This window comes from Callorhinchus milii, unplaced genomic scaffold, assembly GCF_018977255.1.
Source record: "Callorhinchus milii isolate IMCB2004 unplaced genomic scaffold, IMCB_Cmil_1.0 Scaffold17, whole genome shotgun sequence".
In the NCBI taxonomy this organism is placed as follows: Eukaryota; Metazoa; Chordata; class Chondrichthyes; order Chimaeriformes; family Callorhinchidae; genus Callorhinchus; species Callorhinchus milii.
Genome location: NW_024704758.1, coordinates 13532845 through 13550498, shown reverse-complemented (window position 1 = coordinate 13550498; position 17654 = coordinate 13532845). Strand labels below are relative to the sequence as shown.

Below are 17654 nucleotides of genomic sequence, written 5' to 3'. Positions count from 1 at the left end.
CTTGAAATGTGTGCGTAAGCATCAAATGGATAGCATCATGCTGGTTTGCATTGCTCCTTTCAGTCAAATCATTTGTTGAGGTATTGCATTAACTCACGTATGAATAAAAGACACTTAAGTGAGGTACCAAAGGGTGCCCAGGATCCCTGGAACGATACCCCTGTACATATGTGTGCATTTGGGGTGGTGGGGGGGAGAGGAGCCAATGCATTCAAGACATGAGAAGAACACAAATTAATATACAATAAATATTTTTCAAACGTAATATAGAAAATGAAACCTTTGAAGAGTCAGATTAATTTGCACGTGCTGGATGTTTTAAGCTCTCTAATTAAAAATGGGGAGAAAGGTTGCCAGTCCTTATTACAATTACTCTTTTGCTGTATTTGTGTGACACCTTTGTCCTATTGCTTCCTAATTTGAAGTGTAAACAGGCTTTTGTGCTGCACAAATTACCAAAGCAATAGGATTCTCATCTGCACAGTATAATCAGTGTTATTTGCCCTGATGACAACAGACAATCTTGAGCAGATCATATCTATCAAGGAGTTCATCTTTGCTAACTACAGTATACAAAAGTCTATTGGAAAGGCATCATCAAAGCAACAAGAAGTAACTATTAGACCCGCTCTTATCCTGTGCCTGCTTTGAAATCGTACTATGTATACTGGGATTTATAGTTTAATTATAAACCTGTAAATCTAATCAGACTAGATTTCCTGCCTTAACTGTTCCATAAAGTTAGATACGTAGAGATTTTAATATATAAAAGTATATATTGAATGGCCTGAATTGCATTCATGGAGCTATTTTTTTTAAGACATAGACAGTAATTGTTAACAAAAATTATGTATCGTAATAATTTTAAAGGAGGGCTACCACTGAGATTTCCAGGCTGGTTTAAGAATTATATTTTAATATTCTTCGGTGATCACAAATTCTTCCATGGGCTTAGACCAGCAGTCGGAGCACAAAATTTAGCAGGGTGTATTCAAAAAGAATATAAAAATCATCTTGCCTCAATGCATTTTTAATAATTTAACTCGATTGTAAATTCCCCAGGAAGGGAAAAAAATATTTCACAGGATTTCAAGAGATGTTCAAATGAAGTTCGAACAAAGAATTCCCTTCAACTCTTTTGATCTCATCTTTCTAATATACCTTTCTCCCACACAGTCAAATGGACGGAGTATTTCAGCCAGCATCCACTTCCCAGTCCCCTGAACATGTTATCATCAGTTGTCTAAATTGGCTTATGCCATCCGCAGAAAGCTGGCACAAGATCAATATAATCACTTCAACAGTAGGACCAATGCCAGCTTTAAAACCCTAGGTCTCAGTTTGCCAAGATGGAGTTTTTTCAAAGAGGGTGAAATGCGTCGAACCACAAGTAATTACTGTTAGTATAGTGACTGCGCTTGTAGACAGTCTAAAGCAGGAGGATAATCTCCTACACAACATTTTGATCAGTAGAAAAGGGATTTGTCATGCCTGAACAGCGGCACATCACACAAATAACTTTGATACTTTAACCACATTTCGTGCTTCTCAAACCCTAGGGCTGATGTTCCGAATTATTCAAAGGGTGTATTGACTGTTTAAATATGCAGGGCAATGGTTGATGATACAATTATCAGAGATAGTTTTACCGTCAAACGGTTAAATAAGTTCCGTTGCTTGGATTATGGAAACGTCAACTTTTAGTTCTTATATGTAATAATAATCCTTGCATTTGATATATAGCGCCTTATCACATCATTGACGCGTCTCAAATATAATATAAAGAATGTAAAGTTTATTTTGTGGGCGAAACGCGTTGGGACGAAGTACTTTGGGACGTCCTCCCGACGTGAAAAGCGCTATATCAAATGCAAGGATTATTATTATTAACCAATTGCTCACAGCAGCGTCCCACAAAGAGTCATGACCACATTTTTGGGGAGTGAGGAGGGAAGAGAGGTTTAGAATTGAACCATATTACCTAAAGTCTCTCTGCTATCTTTTCTGCACGATAGTTCTTGGCACTCTAAAGGCCATGAGCACCTCTGAAACATGTCCCAGGAGAACACAGTCTGATTGCATTTGCATTAGCGTCGAAGGAACTTGTCACCGAGTGTGTTTAAATCTCCAGACGACTTTTTGTTGGACACATTGTTTTAAGTATCACCAACAGATTATGTTTGCGTTTCTTTCTGATGTGACAATTATTTGGAAAAAGCATTTTTATTCCCAGTGAGTCAGAATTTTTTTTATATAAAGCGAACTTTGGCAGAATATTAAAAGCATCATTATTTTCTAAGCCTTATTTGCGGTGGTTCTGCAGTCAGTGATAGGAATGCAATCCCTTATAGCGAAATAGCTTCCCACGTCAGAATGGCCGAGGGGCATACTGGAGATTGCAGGCAGTAGATAACACACTGATATAAAACTCTCCCTCAAAATGGCCAGATTCCCTCTGCTGTATCGTTTGCGTGATCTAGGTTCTTAGCAAGGTTGGGGGTGGTGGGGGCAGGCAGGGAATGGGTCACTACCATGGGGAGAATCCACCGGTGAAGTCTGGTAAAACATTTTCACCTACAATAAATAAAGTGAGTGTGAACGACCACCATTTTGACCTCAGCGTTAAAATTTGGCCTTTTGATGCAGTTTCATAGCACTCGCGTTCTGGACGTTCACAGGCACATCTGCCTGCCTCAAAGCTGAATTAACCTGCCTGCTGATCCCTTCAGGAGCACATGAATAAGTATTGTGCTTCACAGCTACAATATGCATTGCTGTCCTTAATCTGCACTCACACCGCAAAGCTATTAATTGGAGGTCAGTAACTAATATGTAGTATTTCTCCGACTGTGCCGACTAATATGCAGGTAGTGGTGACAAGCATGAAATATTAAATAGCAGTTTTTTTTTACGAGAAGCATCTTTTGCACATACTGCTTTCTGCCATCCTTCCAGTTACTGCTTGCTTCAAAATTGATCAAACCCTTGTTCTTGTTACTTTGATTACGCATTAATTTATATTGCTGTGCGTGAATTGGCTCTCATGTTCACCCACACGTACATAATCACTACACTTTACAGTCACCTTGCTTAGGTATTCAGAAGGGATCTATCCTGACAAAGGAACCCAGTGCTTATGACCTCACCTCTCCCTCCTCCTCCTCCAACAACTCCTTCTCAAATAAGGAGATTGGTTCCAAGATACACATTTCAGTTAATGTGTCTAAAACTAAAATATATTAATTCTGCTGCTAATTTAAGGTTTAATTGGGGGCTCCTGTCCTTATACCCTATTGCCAAAGCCAATGGAAGAGGTGTCACAGCTACAGTCACAAACCTGGACCAAGTGATGGGATGGACTTTCAATAGTTGAAGTCCTGCAGAAACCTTGTTCAAACATGTTACTGCCTGTGTTTGATTCTGTATCAGAACTATGGATCTAAAAGTACCTACACCTGTGCCAAGCTGATCCCCGAGATCAGTCTATGGTAGAATTATTCAAGCATCAATGCACTTATGGCCCCTTATCACCTTCCAACAGATGAGTCAGTCACAATAGGCCCTTCTACTGACTCGCAAACAGGTTTCACACCCGGAAATGTCACGCAGCTCTGTCAGGCAGCAGAGACAGGTGTCATGGGAGTAAATCACTTTAAAGAATCCAGTGTTCAGCAACTGAGGTTCTTCTTATTCAAACTCAGGATGGCATCAGTGCAGTGAAAACTTTCAGATCCAAACTGCAAAATAGACTCGCTTTTAAAGAACTGCAGATGTCCATAAAGAGGTCCCTTACAACCTATTAAAGAGCGATTCAAACATGTTCTGTCCTATAACAGTAATGATTGCATTTGATACAACACCTTGTATTTCAAAGTGCTTCACCGTTTTCCGTATCATTTAGTGACTGGGTATTTTGGAGGTGGATGCAGCAGCCGAATTGCACACAGCAATGCCCCACCAGAAACAGTCATGATGTGAATGGCCATTTCTTGCTCATTTGTGAGATTCTTGGCCTTGACACTTGGAGAAACTCCCTCAGAAGCAGCAGGTGGCGGGGGTTCAGAGGAGGATGCATTGACTGTTTTCCCTCCTAAATCCACCCACAGCTGACCACTTTAAGGGGAGCCCTGAGGAGGATTTGGGTCACAGATTTAAGCCATGGAGATATTTTATTGTAGCTTTCTAATGGGTGCCTGACTTTCATACTGATACAAACATAAGAACATGGGCTAGATTTTATTTGCACAGTGTGCGTAGGCACTAACATTGCTAAAATGCATATCAGAGGGCCACCGTACAGAAACTTAATTTTATTCGGTGTAAAGCAGAAGGAAATGAATATTCACAAGTTAATTTAAATAGATTCCTGATGCCCTTTGGTGCCATCTCAACTGTTGCATTTCTGGCAAGCTGAGATGCCATGGTGGCAAACAGCACCAAGTGTTAAAGTGGTCACCGAAACCTCACTCACTCACTGTTCGTTCCCCACCACTCACTGTTCCCCAAAGCAACCCAAAAAAAACTTGTAGATACCTTTCTGAAAAAGATCATTCATCAAGATGTTCTTCTGACGCGATAAGGCACTATTTCAAACGCAAGCATTATTATCACCTTCCACATCAGGAAGATGTCTCACAGGGCTTTACTGTAAAGTGTGGTGACTGTATATTGTGTCGGTGGACACAGCAGCCAATTTGCACTCAGCAAATATCCCATACAAAGCAATGAAGTGTTGAGCAACTTTTATACAGGAGATTTGTTCGGCTGTGAGACCAGGAGACACGATGGGATGCCTGTAGGCCTGGACTGTCATTTCCCCACATGGCTTCCCAATCTCAGAGATATTGTTCAGTAGAGAGAGGGAGAGAGAATGAGAAAGAAAAGAGGGCCTAGCATTTTTACATTCGATGAAAATGAAAACCTGAGGATAAATAAATACCAGCACCTCAGTTAATAATAATAATTATCCTTGCATTTGATATTGTGCCTTATCACGTTTTTGAGATGTGTCAAAGAGCTTTACAGAACTTACTGTATGTTTTATGGGCGAAACTTGGCAGTCAATTGCGCACAGTAGTGTCCCACAAACGGTTGCGGATTGAGTAACCAAATTACTATTATTTTATTTTATTCATTTTGGGGTGGGTAGGAGCGGAGAGGGAGGGGGAAAAGGGAGCTCTTTCTAAACAATCTCATTTAGTTCAGTGAAATCTGCTGTTGGCAGAGTAATGGAACTGGGTCTCCTGCCAATCACCATGGACAGGAAACTGCCTGACTCGTAAGATGAAACAAAAGGGGGAGGAAATAACATTTTATTGATGTGCTAATTAATTATATTCCTGCCGCTCTTCTCAGGATAGGAGTTTCTCTTTTGCTTTATAGGAATTTTTTTTATTCCCCGATCCATTTTAACAACATATAAATGCATTAACAAAACCAATAGAAACCAATTTGTATCAACAGCATCCCTCTCAAGTCTTCCTGAATCTGTGAAAGACTTGATACTTCACCAGCAATATTATTTCACCAACAATTTAGCACTTGTGAGTTACTTCACCCACATTTGTTAGTTGTCTTGCATCTATTAATAATCGGGACCCTCTATAATTCCATGAAAATGCACAGTGCAAATCACAAGGTTATTTAAGTTAGTACATATTAAAAAGAAACATGAATAAATGCATGGAAAATACAATCCTGTTCATTTTTATAGCTAACAGTTTTATAAGCCTCCATTTATAAATGTTGCAGTGTACTTGTTTATCACTCATCAACTAGTGTGTCATGTATGCTATTCTCTGTTGAATGATAAATTCCGAACTTAAAATACAGATTTATCCTCTGTGCTCTTTGTTAGGTAACAGTTAGTTTAGATAATGCAATCTGTTAATTCACATTAATTCATTCGCACAAGATTTGCTTTCTTTTTCTATGGCTTTTTCAGTGCAAAACTTGGCTGAGTTGCGAAATGTGCTTCTCTTCAAATATAATAATATAATAATAATAATCCTTGCATTTGATATAGCGCTTTTCACGTCGGGAGGACGTCCCAAAGCGCTTCACAGAACACATTGTAAAGTGAATTGACTGTATATTTGTGGGCGAACGCGGCAGCCAATTGCGCACAGCAATGTCCCACAAACCGTCGTAGATTGAAAATGACCAATTTATTATTGGTTTTGGAGGGATTATTATTAGGCTCTGTGTGGAGTAAGGAAACTTGCCCAAGGTTTCGCCCTCTGCCTGGAATTGAACTCAGGTCTCTCACTTGCAAAGCGAGTGCTCTAACCACTGAGCTCCAGGACTCCATGAAAAGGTACTTAAGTAAACATTGAGCGAATAGAGATAATAATCTGTGCATCTGATAATGCTGCCTATAATACCAAAACATCTCAGGGATGCATAAATCCATAGAGTTAGTGAATCATGGCTTTGAGGAACAAAAGCTCTCTATGTTTTTAGGCTCTGGGAATTGGCAGGCACAAGTTTCATCCTTGAAACAAAGGTAGATAATGAGGTAACTAGCTGTAAAGAATGAATGGAAACACATGTCTGTAAAGTGTTTAACTTGTTATGGAACAGGGTAGATTGAGTCTCCTACAAATGGCCCAGGTCTATTGGGTTGGACAATGTCTTACCAGTTGACCACCAAAAATCACAATTATCGTAATTTTTTGTTGGACAGCTTATTGAACAGAATAATAATTATAATAATAATAATCCTTGTGTTTGATATATCGCTTTATCACATCTTCGAGACGTCTCAAAGCGCTTCACAGAATGTACAGTGAAGTGAATTGACTGGATATTTTGTGGGCGGAACGCGGCAGCCAATTGCGCACAGCAGTGTCCCACAAACAGTTATGGATTGAAATGACCAATTTATTATATTTTTTGAAGGAATTATTACCCCTGGAAAAGCGATCTGCCAATTGACTAACAACTGGGTTCCTACTTACTGCTGGGTTAACAGAGGGGTGTGGAGTAAGGAAACTTCCCCAACATTTTGCCCTGGCAGGAATCAAAACCGGGTCTCTCGCTTGCGAGGCGAGTGCTCTAACCACTGAGCTACAGGTCCCCACTGCAAGTAGTGGTCATGACTCAAGGTCTTCTAACATTCCTTCACATTCTCGAATTGGCACTCAGTTTTGCTTTAGAGTCTGCAATTATTATTAGGTCATTGCTGAACCCACTCCCTTTTCACTTGTGAGGGGAGCGCTCATAAACGAATGCGTAGATTGTAACAATCACCTTAATGCCCTTTAGCTAAATTGATGGGGTTTACTGTGCACGTATTGATGGCCTAAAGTCTGAGCAGTGAATGTCATGTGGTTGGTTCATTCCAGCAGTTACTACAATTTAGAAATGAGCGTTTATGTTGGAGGAGGAAGAAGAATAAGTAATGGGGAGAATTGGAGAGATTTTCTGAAACTTACATTTGGGTTTATAAATTCACAATATCGATCAAAAATCAATCATATTTGTAAACCCTTCCTTTACAGCAGTCATGAACTTAAATGCTGACTTTTTTTGAAATGCTGAGCTAAAAGTTGTAATATTTGAATGAAATGTTTGACATTGTTCTTGATTTTGATGTATTACTTTGCTGGTACATATATCTTATAATATTTAATGTATATAAGGTGAGAGTGTCTCAGGACTTTGGTTATTCACATGAAGCACAACTCAATTTTTTTTTTTTCGGAAATAAAGGGAGTGGGAGAAATGGGCAAAAGTAAGTTAAGTAGGCGGATCTGTGAAAGCAATACTTGCAAATAAAAGGAATTGATGGCAAGTTTCAATGGTTCCAAACTGGTAATATCGGCTACAGCCATTTTCAGATATACCGTCTTTGACATTTAGAGAAAGAAAAATTATGTTAATATATTTTTAACTCAATGAATAATTGAATACACTCTCCACAGGCTACATGACCTTTGGAGCAGTGGGAGCCACTTAGTTAGATATTGATAAAATACAGATAGTATTTCAGTGGCTGTCCTTTGCTGGGCAGAGGCATATTTCATTGAACCTTTATAACCTGGTTAAAAAAATAAGTTACTGATAGAAGAAATCAGTTTTTCATAACTGAACAGGTTCTACAACAATTTTATACCATCTGTTTCCTGAAACATATCACCTCTCACTTCTGTTAGGGTTACACTTGAGAGTTTTAAGCATTTGTGTAAACATCCAGCGACTTGGGTCGTCCTACCAATGTGAAAGGCGCTGTACAAATGTAATTTTGTATTGTGTAGCTCAGAATATAATAGAAGACAGTTTCCATCAGTTAGACAGAGAGTTTGTAATGAATCTGTAAAATGTATGAGCTACTTTAAAAAAAACTGTTATGGAATACCCGAAGAGGATGTTTATACTGCCAAAATAATCAAAGAAGTCATGGTCAATTTGCAGTGCCATTTTTTTAAGCAGTTGATCAATGTTGATGACTCCTTCAAGAAAAAAAAGAGTTTAAAGCCTAGGAATAGATAGAGATGAGCAAATAGTGCATAATACTAAAAGTATCTGCACTTTTGGGACAAAGTGGAATGTTGTCTTTGAGTGTTAGCAGACCAGAATTGAGTAGACAGTATGTAAAAGATAGCTAACTGTCCTAAACGATAGTTGCCTTTGAGGAAAATTGTAGAGCTTTCCTTTAGAAGATTGTGATTGAAGAGATAGGAAGTTGGCCACTTGTGGGCTTTGCCGGCTGTAAGGTAGAACTAGGGGCTGAATGGTCTTTGCTTAAATCACAGTCTTTTAAAAAAGAATTTTAATACCATGTAAGCAATAATATTTAACAATGCTATTTTTTTAAATGGATCTCAGATAAGATTTGAAGTCGGTACTTATTGCTGTTTCCTTTAAATATTATGACACAGGGAAACCACAGTATTTTAAGACTAGAAGCGCACGCAATTTTTCGTGTTAATCTGCAGCTGCTCATCGTACGTCAGAAAAAAATAAATCCTAAATGACAGCTCATCAAAAATGCATGTGCTAGTCTCTAGTAGTTTCAATAGTTTTTCTTAAAAAAAATACTTTGCTTTCTGGAGATCAACATGTTTAATTTCTAATTGTTTGAAATACTGCAGGGAACGCACACTTTACCCTTGCCCTGCCAGTAGGCTTAGCGAATCACTAGTCACACGCCAAGTAGTCTTGTACAGTACATTATGAGCTTGTGGGAATATTACTCATCTTACATCAATTAGTGTAATATTGATCCTGAAGGACTTATCCAACAGTTAAATTCAAACCTTTCACCCAAGCTCATCAAGACTTGTTTCACGACATTGTGCTTTCAGCTTAAAAGGTCTGTCATTTGCCTTCAAAAAATGTATAGCATTTGTTACAGATATGATGGATTTGCTGCAGGGTGAGAATCTTCAGTCATAGCAAACATGGTAGTTTTCTTAGAGCTCTTGATTTCTTTGGAAACCGGGTCTATCCTCAAATTTCCCAAATGCATTAGTGCAGCGCAGCAATCAGTCACGGTTGTTCATTTTTTAAAAAAAAGAAAAAGAACAAATCTCTCAACTCTGATTTGAAAAGTGTGATTAAAAACTGATTTCTGCTCAGCAAGCCACTGATTTAATTCCTTTAAGAAATATAATCAGTCAGTACATACTTGATGTCCACTCCAATAAGTCTAGCACAGAACTGTTGCTGCACATTGCAGGATTAGGTGATCTTCACTTTAGTGACTTCAAATCTACCAGAAATGTCACTTTTTTTAAAAAAACAAATAGAGACTTGAAGCACGTTGGATCTGACAGCAGAGAGGTATGATGAGATGAGGACCCCCCACCTAGTACCTTCAAAAGTACTTGTAGTATTGCTTCTCACCAACTAAATAAATGGGCATGAGGGAAATGTACAAATACAATTGAAATTAAGACATTTTCAGTGTCTTTCTACTTGCAGAGTGAAACAAACATAGAAACAGGAGGAGGCCATTCAGCCCCTCAAGCCTGTTCTGCCATTCTAGAAGATCACGGCTGATCTGTACCTCAACTCCACTTACCTGCCCTTGCCTCATATCCCCTAATACCCTGACCTTGCAAACATCTATCCACCTCAGTCTTAGAAATGTAACTGGATGTGATCACGAGTATAATGCTATCAGTTAACAATTCTTTATCAATTGCATTTGAGACAATATATTTTACATGTGGCAGCAGACTCCTGAATTGGAGATGTATTGCTTGCTTAGCATCACATGGCTGCCCTCGGTAAGAGCAAGAGAACTGTTTCCATGCACCCAATGAAAGCTGTGCTAATGTGTGCAAGATTGCTTCAGACAGTTATGTAATGGGATTTGATGGAAAGAGGTATGCTGGAAAAACTGCAGACTCATTCAAGGCAATGAACTGCGAAGATTTTATTAATGCAAAGCTAGGCATATTTTCATTAATATTCAAGGATTCTGATCATATGGGATAAATAATGAATCTACAGTTAGAACTTAAATTAATAATGTAGAACATTTCCCCCCCGCCCTCCCCACCCCCACCCCCCCAAGAGTTTTATATCAGTCTATCTAAATATAGGTTATCTTGCATTGTTGGCATCATTTCGCCCACAAAGTATATTCTGTGAAGCGTTTTGAGACATCTCAAAGACGCGATAAGGCGCTATATCAAATGCAAGGATTATTATTATTATATAAAGTGCCTCCGTTCACACAAGACACACATTGCTTTTCCTCCCCCTTCATCTGGCATACTTCGAGTTATGAAGATGCATTAACATAGACCTGGAAGCCGTTTGTGCCTTTGCTATTACTGCCATTGTTAGGTCAGGGTATTAAGGGATATGAGGCAAGGGCAGGTGATTGAACTTGAGGTACAGATCAGCCATGATCTTATGGAATGGTAGAACAGGCTCGAGGGGCTGAATGGCCTGCTCCTGTTTCTGTGAAACTCTGGGCAAAGATTGCTTATACTTGCTAGCCTTCTTTTTTTGTTGTTCACTGAGGGTTTTGGTTCATCAGCAAACTAATAGTTAAGGGACACCCGTATTTGGTAAGCTAGAATTTTTAAAAATTCAAAAATGTAATCCCGATTCTTTCCTGTTCTCTGACAATATATGCGCTCAACTATATTAAAGAAATTGTATTCCGCTGAGTATCTAACTCCATTCCCCATCATTGCAAGTGTATCTCGCTGCTTACCTTCTCGCTGGGAGTAGTACATTAGCTAACTAAATCGCTAAACATTTGAGACTGAGGTTATTTCTTTCTTGCTTTGTTCCTTATGAGTGATGCTGTAACACTGGACAAAAGGTTCTTCCTGTAATCATTCCATCAAGTGGGGAAAGAAAACATGTTGAGAATCGCAAAATATTTTGACTCTTTGAAATTGCCATGTACGTGAATAAGAAATGATATTACATAACGTTTTAATGAGATTTGCTATCTTATCTCACTACTACAGGCAAGGATTTATTGTTAGTTATTCACAAAAGGCAAAATGCCATAGATAAACCTTGTGAAAAATCTTCAGTTCTTTAAGGAAATGTTTGTAATCCTAGTCCAATGAGCTTTTTTCGGGCACTTTGGAGCAACCGATTGACTTACCGTCACTCTGCGTGACTGGGATTTGGATTTCCTCCCACCCCACCCCATTGCAATTTCGAGCTGCTGCGGGTTAAGGAAATGTCGTGCAAAATAAGCTCAAGGTCATGTCAAGTAGCAAAGTGAACTATAATGCAAAATAATCATTTAAACAAGCAACTCTTACACAAGGGACACATTTAAAATAAAGGCAGCCCAGCTTAAGAACATTCTGATCTATCGTGACTTTGACAACTCTTCTCAAAATATGCTGAGTGACTTCCAGGTTCTTCATATATCTGTATCTTCAAAGCGCTCCAGGGTCTTGCTCCTTCCTACCTCTGTGACCTGCTTACCCGTATCAACCTGTCCTCTCCCTCTGCTCAGCAGGCTCCGGGCTGCTTCCCCGCCTGCCTGGCTCGTCCCACCATCATCTGTCGGGCTTTCAGCCTCTCTGCCTCTACCCTTTGAAACTCCATCCCACATTCCCATCACCTCGCTCCCTCCCTTTCCTCCTTCAAGGCGTGTCTCAAGACCCTCTTCTACCACGCCTTCGCCCACACTCCTACCCTCCCCGCCCTCCACTCCTCCTGTGTAAATGTTGTTGTTGTATGATCAGTATGTATTTATCCAATTCTTATTCATTATGCCATAATTTAGCACCAACGTGCAATAATGCGTCCCATGTTTCAATAACGGTAAAAAAAAACTTCCCCTTTATGCTTTCAGTAAATCTTGGGTTTATGTCTCTTGTCAATTCACCAACCAGTGGAAATAATCTTTCGCTATTTACCTTCTTAATCCCTTTCAATAATTGTAAACATTTCTCTTAGATCTCCTCTTAACCTCCTGTGCTCCAGAGAATAGCAACACTGGGTTTGCAGCTTTTCATCTTTGCTACATCCTCTCATCTCTGGTATTATCCTGGTGAATCTATATTGCCTCTATGACTTTAATCTCTCTTCTGTAATGGAGTACTCAACAATACACACAATATTCAAGCTGTGGCCTAATGAATGCCCTTCTTGACACTACTCTCGCTTTAAATTAATTAATATTTGTGGGTTTTCAACCCAGATACTTAAATTGACTGGGGATCTGAACAATATTTCTATTGACCAGCCAGGAGAGATTTCCAATTCAGTGCAACTCAGTCAATTTGCTGTGACACCGCACAAAGCTCTAATGTAGTCGGACATCCTAATAGTCAGACACAACTCGCTCACACAGAACTAATGTGCATGCTGGTACCTGGAGGCTTATATGGTTTAATCCTCTCTTCTCCTGCATGTAAAGTGCACCAGAAATACCTTAAGTAAGCAGAAGCTTCCGGGCGCACATGCATGGTTACCGCATACTCAATAGATGCCGTGCTGCAGTTCGCTCATGATGACATAGTGATGTACAGCAGGAAGTCAAGTTTATAACTGTTGCATCAAAACTATTTAAATATATATATATATATAAAAGCACCTGTATCCACCCCAAGGTCAGCTCTTTTGTCAGCATTTAAAATAAAATAGTTTGTCAAACATCCTATCCCATCTACAGTCAGAGCTTTGAAAGAAAAGTAATAATAATAATCCTTGCATTTGATACAGAACCTTATCATGTGGTTGAGACATATCAAAGCACTTCATGGGATATACTGTAAAGTGAACTGACTGTATATTTTGCAGGCGATGATGGAGTGAGTTGAAATGTTAGGATCTAATTGCAATGAATGGCTCCAAAAGGCAAATTCAGCAAGACTAAACATGCTTTCACAGAAACTTTTTCCAGCAGAACTATTTGTGCTTTAGAGCCATTTATGAGGCTAGTGTACAAATTATAGTAACTGCCATAAATCCTGAAAAGCTCTTTGAAAAGTGATGTGAAAGTTACGATCAAATACAAGGCTTATTATTTTTTACATATATATATGCATTTTAATGAATTGGTTCTCCAAAATGTAGTAATTTACAACTACAGAATTTCAGAGAGCCAGTGTCAGGGCTATTTACTCTCTCCTTCCTAGTTCTCTCTATCCTTGACTCTAAATGTTTAAAGTGAGGTCACTAGTTTGATTTATTTAAGCAGAGGTACATGTTTAATTCAGCTAGGCTCACTGTAGTTATTTAATGATTTATTTCTGTAGTTATTTGAAGCCAAGTTTTCAATTATTATGCTCAATCTTCGTTTCAACACCAACCACCCAAACAAAAATACTATGGGGAAGAAAGAGAGAGAGTGTGTGTGTGTGAGTGTATGTGTGTGTGTGAGAGAGAAAGTAAGAGAGTGTATGAGTGGGTGAGGAGAGGGTCTGAATGCTTCCACTGCACATTTTGAATATGTGCTGAGATCACTTCTCATCATTTTGAGGAACGAGTAAAGCATAAGACTATATTTTGCATTCAATTTGCACTTTAACTTGACGGTTCCAGCTGATCAATCTTGGTAGGCGTTGTACACGGTACTGTGGTATGTCCCTCTTTTGAACAGAAATAATCATTAAAAGCAAATAATTGGTAGCAGCAGAGACACTTTATTGGGCTGATAGTACTTCTTTGAAGATCAGTGAGTGTGGCTCCTGTGACGTTAAGCACCATGTGAGCTGAGGGATTTTATTGCTGCTAAGCCAACACCGATTATTGTACAGAGGGAAAAAAACACTGTAAGCAAGAGCAGTTTTCCGCACCGGTATTTAACGTAAAAGTTATCTGCAGACAATAGCGTCCAACGTTTTCCCAGGTTAACAGCACGAGAAATTTGGAAGCCTTGCCTGCTCATGGAGATTACAAAGGGTGATTTGAGGGCAACATTTTTCATTCCGCAGAGCTCTCTCCCAGTCCAGTAATCTTGTTATTGCAGAGAACACATGTCAGAAACCAGTGGATTACAGAATATAGAGTAGCACCGGTCCCATTACTCAAAATTGTCATTCTCTCGAATCAAGACAAATAAACTACTGCATTGGCTACAGTTCAATACACAGGTTTATAACTAGTGATAATAATAATCCTTGTGTTTGATCTAGCGCCTTGTCACATCTTCGAGACGTCTCAAAGCGCTTCACAGAATATATAAGTAAATTGACTGTGCATTTTGTGAATAAACAGTGATACGTAATAAGAAGAACTTTTTCCTGGCCACAAATGGGCATGCCCGAAGTTGCTGAGATTTCCAACCATCCAGTCTGCCACCATCCAAGCAGCAGTGCAGAAGTGTTAGATGAGTGGGCGTCAGTTTAGTCACCAAGACGTCCATGAATACATCAAGTTCTCCTGTTTCGTGGAGCAAACCTGTTTGCCCTGGAATCTCTACATATCCTCCCATCTGGAGCGTTAACACGCTGCATCTTACCTGCTGGGTTTGCTTCTATAATTTGCCAAGTCAGCAAGTGCCCCGCTTGATCCTCTCATTCAAAACAGCATGCTTTCCTCCAGAAAAAGGCAGGTTCCACATCTTCTACACACAATTCAACTTCCGAATCAGCATTCGTCAGTTCCTCTGGAAAAGCCTCAGCCATGCTTTACAGCAGTGGTCTCTGGTTGATGTCTCAGTTTTTAACTCCCATGTGCTTAATAATAATAATAATCCTTGCATTTGATATAGAGCCTTATCGCGTCGTTGAGACGTCTCAAAGCACTTCACAGAATATACTGTAAAGTGAATTGACTGTATATTTGGTGGACGAAATGCAACGAAATGCGCTTATTCATTCTTTGAGAAGTGGAATGACACACTGTCCTTTGTTTGAATTCTGAAGCCAACATGAATAATACGTTTCTGTCCAAATATCATCTTCTTCTGACATGGAAGTATTTGTGTCCTGCCTTCCTTACAAGCATTTCTTGGTGCCTGAGTATCCAGCGACCTCATATTTACTGATGAGAACTATCCTATTCTAGTCCAGTCCAGGCTATTTTAATATTGCTGAAGAAAGTTGTCTGGACAAGGACAAACCTAACACTCTTTATACCTCTCTCTGGATATATCAATATATTCTATTTATTGTCTTCTTGAAAACGTTCCAGTTCTCTCTTAAAAGGCAATATAGTTTATAAAAATCTCCCTGTCCATTTGGTTCATTAATTTTTTATGAGAAATGATAATTCTGAGGATTCAATACTTGTTGGCAAGGTGATTCACTTGGTTTCAACTTGCATCCCTATAGATAGCTATGGTATCAGTATCGATGTGAATATTTACTCGGTCATTGGTTACAGTTGGATTAGTTGCTCAAATCTACAGATTAGAGAGCAGAACTTCATTCCTTTAGTGTCGCTAGGAAGTCCTCCTGACGTGAAAGGCTATACAACTATAATTTTGTTTTGGTAATTTTTTTTCGCACCAAAGCGAATGCCACCACTCTTGCGATTCTCTGAGTCACAGGAATTTACTGTCATTGAAGAGACAAGGCAGATATTCTGTTGTAGTCCAGAAACTGGTGCCAGTGCTGTCAAATGGGCATAAAAGTGGTTCCTAATGAGGTTTTTGGGGGCTATCATGGTTCTTTTCTGAAGAACAACTTTTCAGGGCCTTTGCCATCTCATCACACTGACATTGGTTGACATTTGAGACTGGTTTGCTTGCTCAAGAACTCATTGGGTAATGGGAGAGGAACGAATGAGAGGGCTAGGGAAAGAATTGGAGCATTTGTGTAACCTTTCCTCCGCAGCATTCTGGCACCAGATAAAAATTGAATAGTCTTTCATAATTTCATACTGCGCTACTTAAATAAATCGTTCTTTAGCATTGTATTACCATAAATCTCTGAACTGATGCCAATAGACTCAGGGAATAATCTTGTTCTGAATGGCTTTCGCATGATTACTTACAAATCATAGGCTGGGCATGGACAAGACATTTCACTGTCCTGCCAAGAAAATAAAATCTCAAAGCAGTTGTACAAATCAGGTTATGGAGGAGCCAGCAAAGCGAAAAACATATCAAGGGGGAGAACTTCTAATTGTGAAAATATACTTGCAGTGTGTGGAAAAAGAGATTCGTTAGAATTGGCATATTTATACTCATGTTAACTTTCCTTTTCAGGTCAACAATGAAAACGTAGTGAAAGTTGGCCACAGACAAGTGGTAAACATGATCCGACATGGAGGAAACCACTTGATCTTAAAAGTGGTCACAGTAAGCAGAAATCTTGACCCAGAGGATACAGCTCGAAAGAAAGGTAATTTCTCACTTGTTCTCATAATTCAGACTTGTTTGAACAAAACAAACTCGTAACCAGTTAATTGTCAAAATAATGTTGTGCAATTAAAATCCCAGTTTTTTTGCTTGGGCGAAAATTGGATTGTTGTTCACTTTTGATCAATGTGACACTTTAAAAGGGACCATCAGAATGCAAATGATCAAAATTTACTAAGAAAAGTGTTTAATGGAAATATGAAATGATGGTCTTTTGTTCTATACGATTCCGATTATAATACTAATTCTTGCATTTGATATGGCGGCTTATCACACCGTTGATACGTCTCAAAGGGCTTCACGGAATATATTGTAAAATGAATTGACTGTATATTTTGTGGTCTGATTGCATTACACTCTGCAAAACTGTAGCTGCAATCGGATAATTTTGTTGTTGGTAAGTTTATCCAAGAATGGTAATACAGGTGTGTGCACCAGTCATTTGGACCAAGAACCAATGATGATTTTCATGAGCTTTTAAAGTATGCATTTCATCAAAGCCTTCAAATTAGACATTTATCACTTGTGACTTTGGTGATATGCGCTTAGAATGGAAAACAATTCTAATCATTTTAAGGGGTTTTAAGGGTGGGAAAAGTAATTGGTTGTTTCAGAATTTGCTCAATTCTTAGAAATCCACCTTTAAAGGTTTACAATTTCGAAAACGCTGTCAAAACCCATTGGTTTGATCCATATTTTAAACAAAGGGAAGAGTATCTCATCATTTCCTTTACTTTGTATTCTTCCAATTTTTTTGTCATAACAGTGCCATAGGTTTTTAGTTTGGAATGCTATGCATTAATTATCAAAACATACCTCAACACATAAAATCACAGTACCTTTCTCAATTTTTGCAACAAATTGTAAGCAGTGTTTAAAGGTTTTGAAGCTTTCATATCACTGCAGTCTG

At 38.9% G+C, this 17654-nt stretch overlaps 1 protein-coding gene across 1 annotated transcript in view; it reads left to right on the top strand.

Annotated features, from left to right (window-relative positions):
• The window catches only part of shank2b (SH3 and multiple ankyrin repeat domains 2b), a 177051-nt gene that overhangs the window by 139372 nt on the left and 20025 nt on the right, over positions 1 to 17654 (top strand). The window contains 1 exon segment of the mRNA XM_007887749.2: positions 16592 to 16727. Coding sequence (XP_007885940.2) covers positions 16592 to 16727 — 136 coding nt within the window.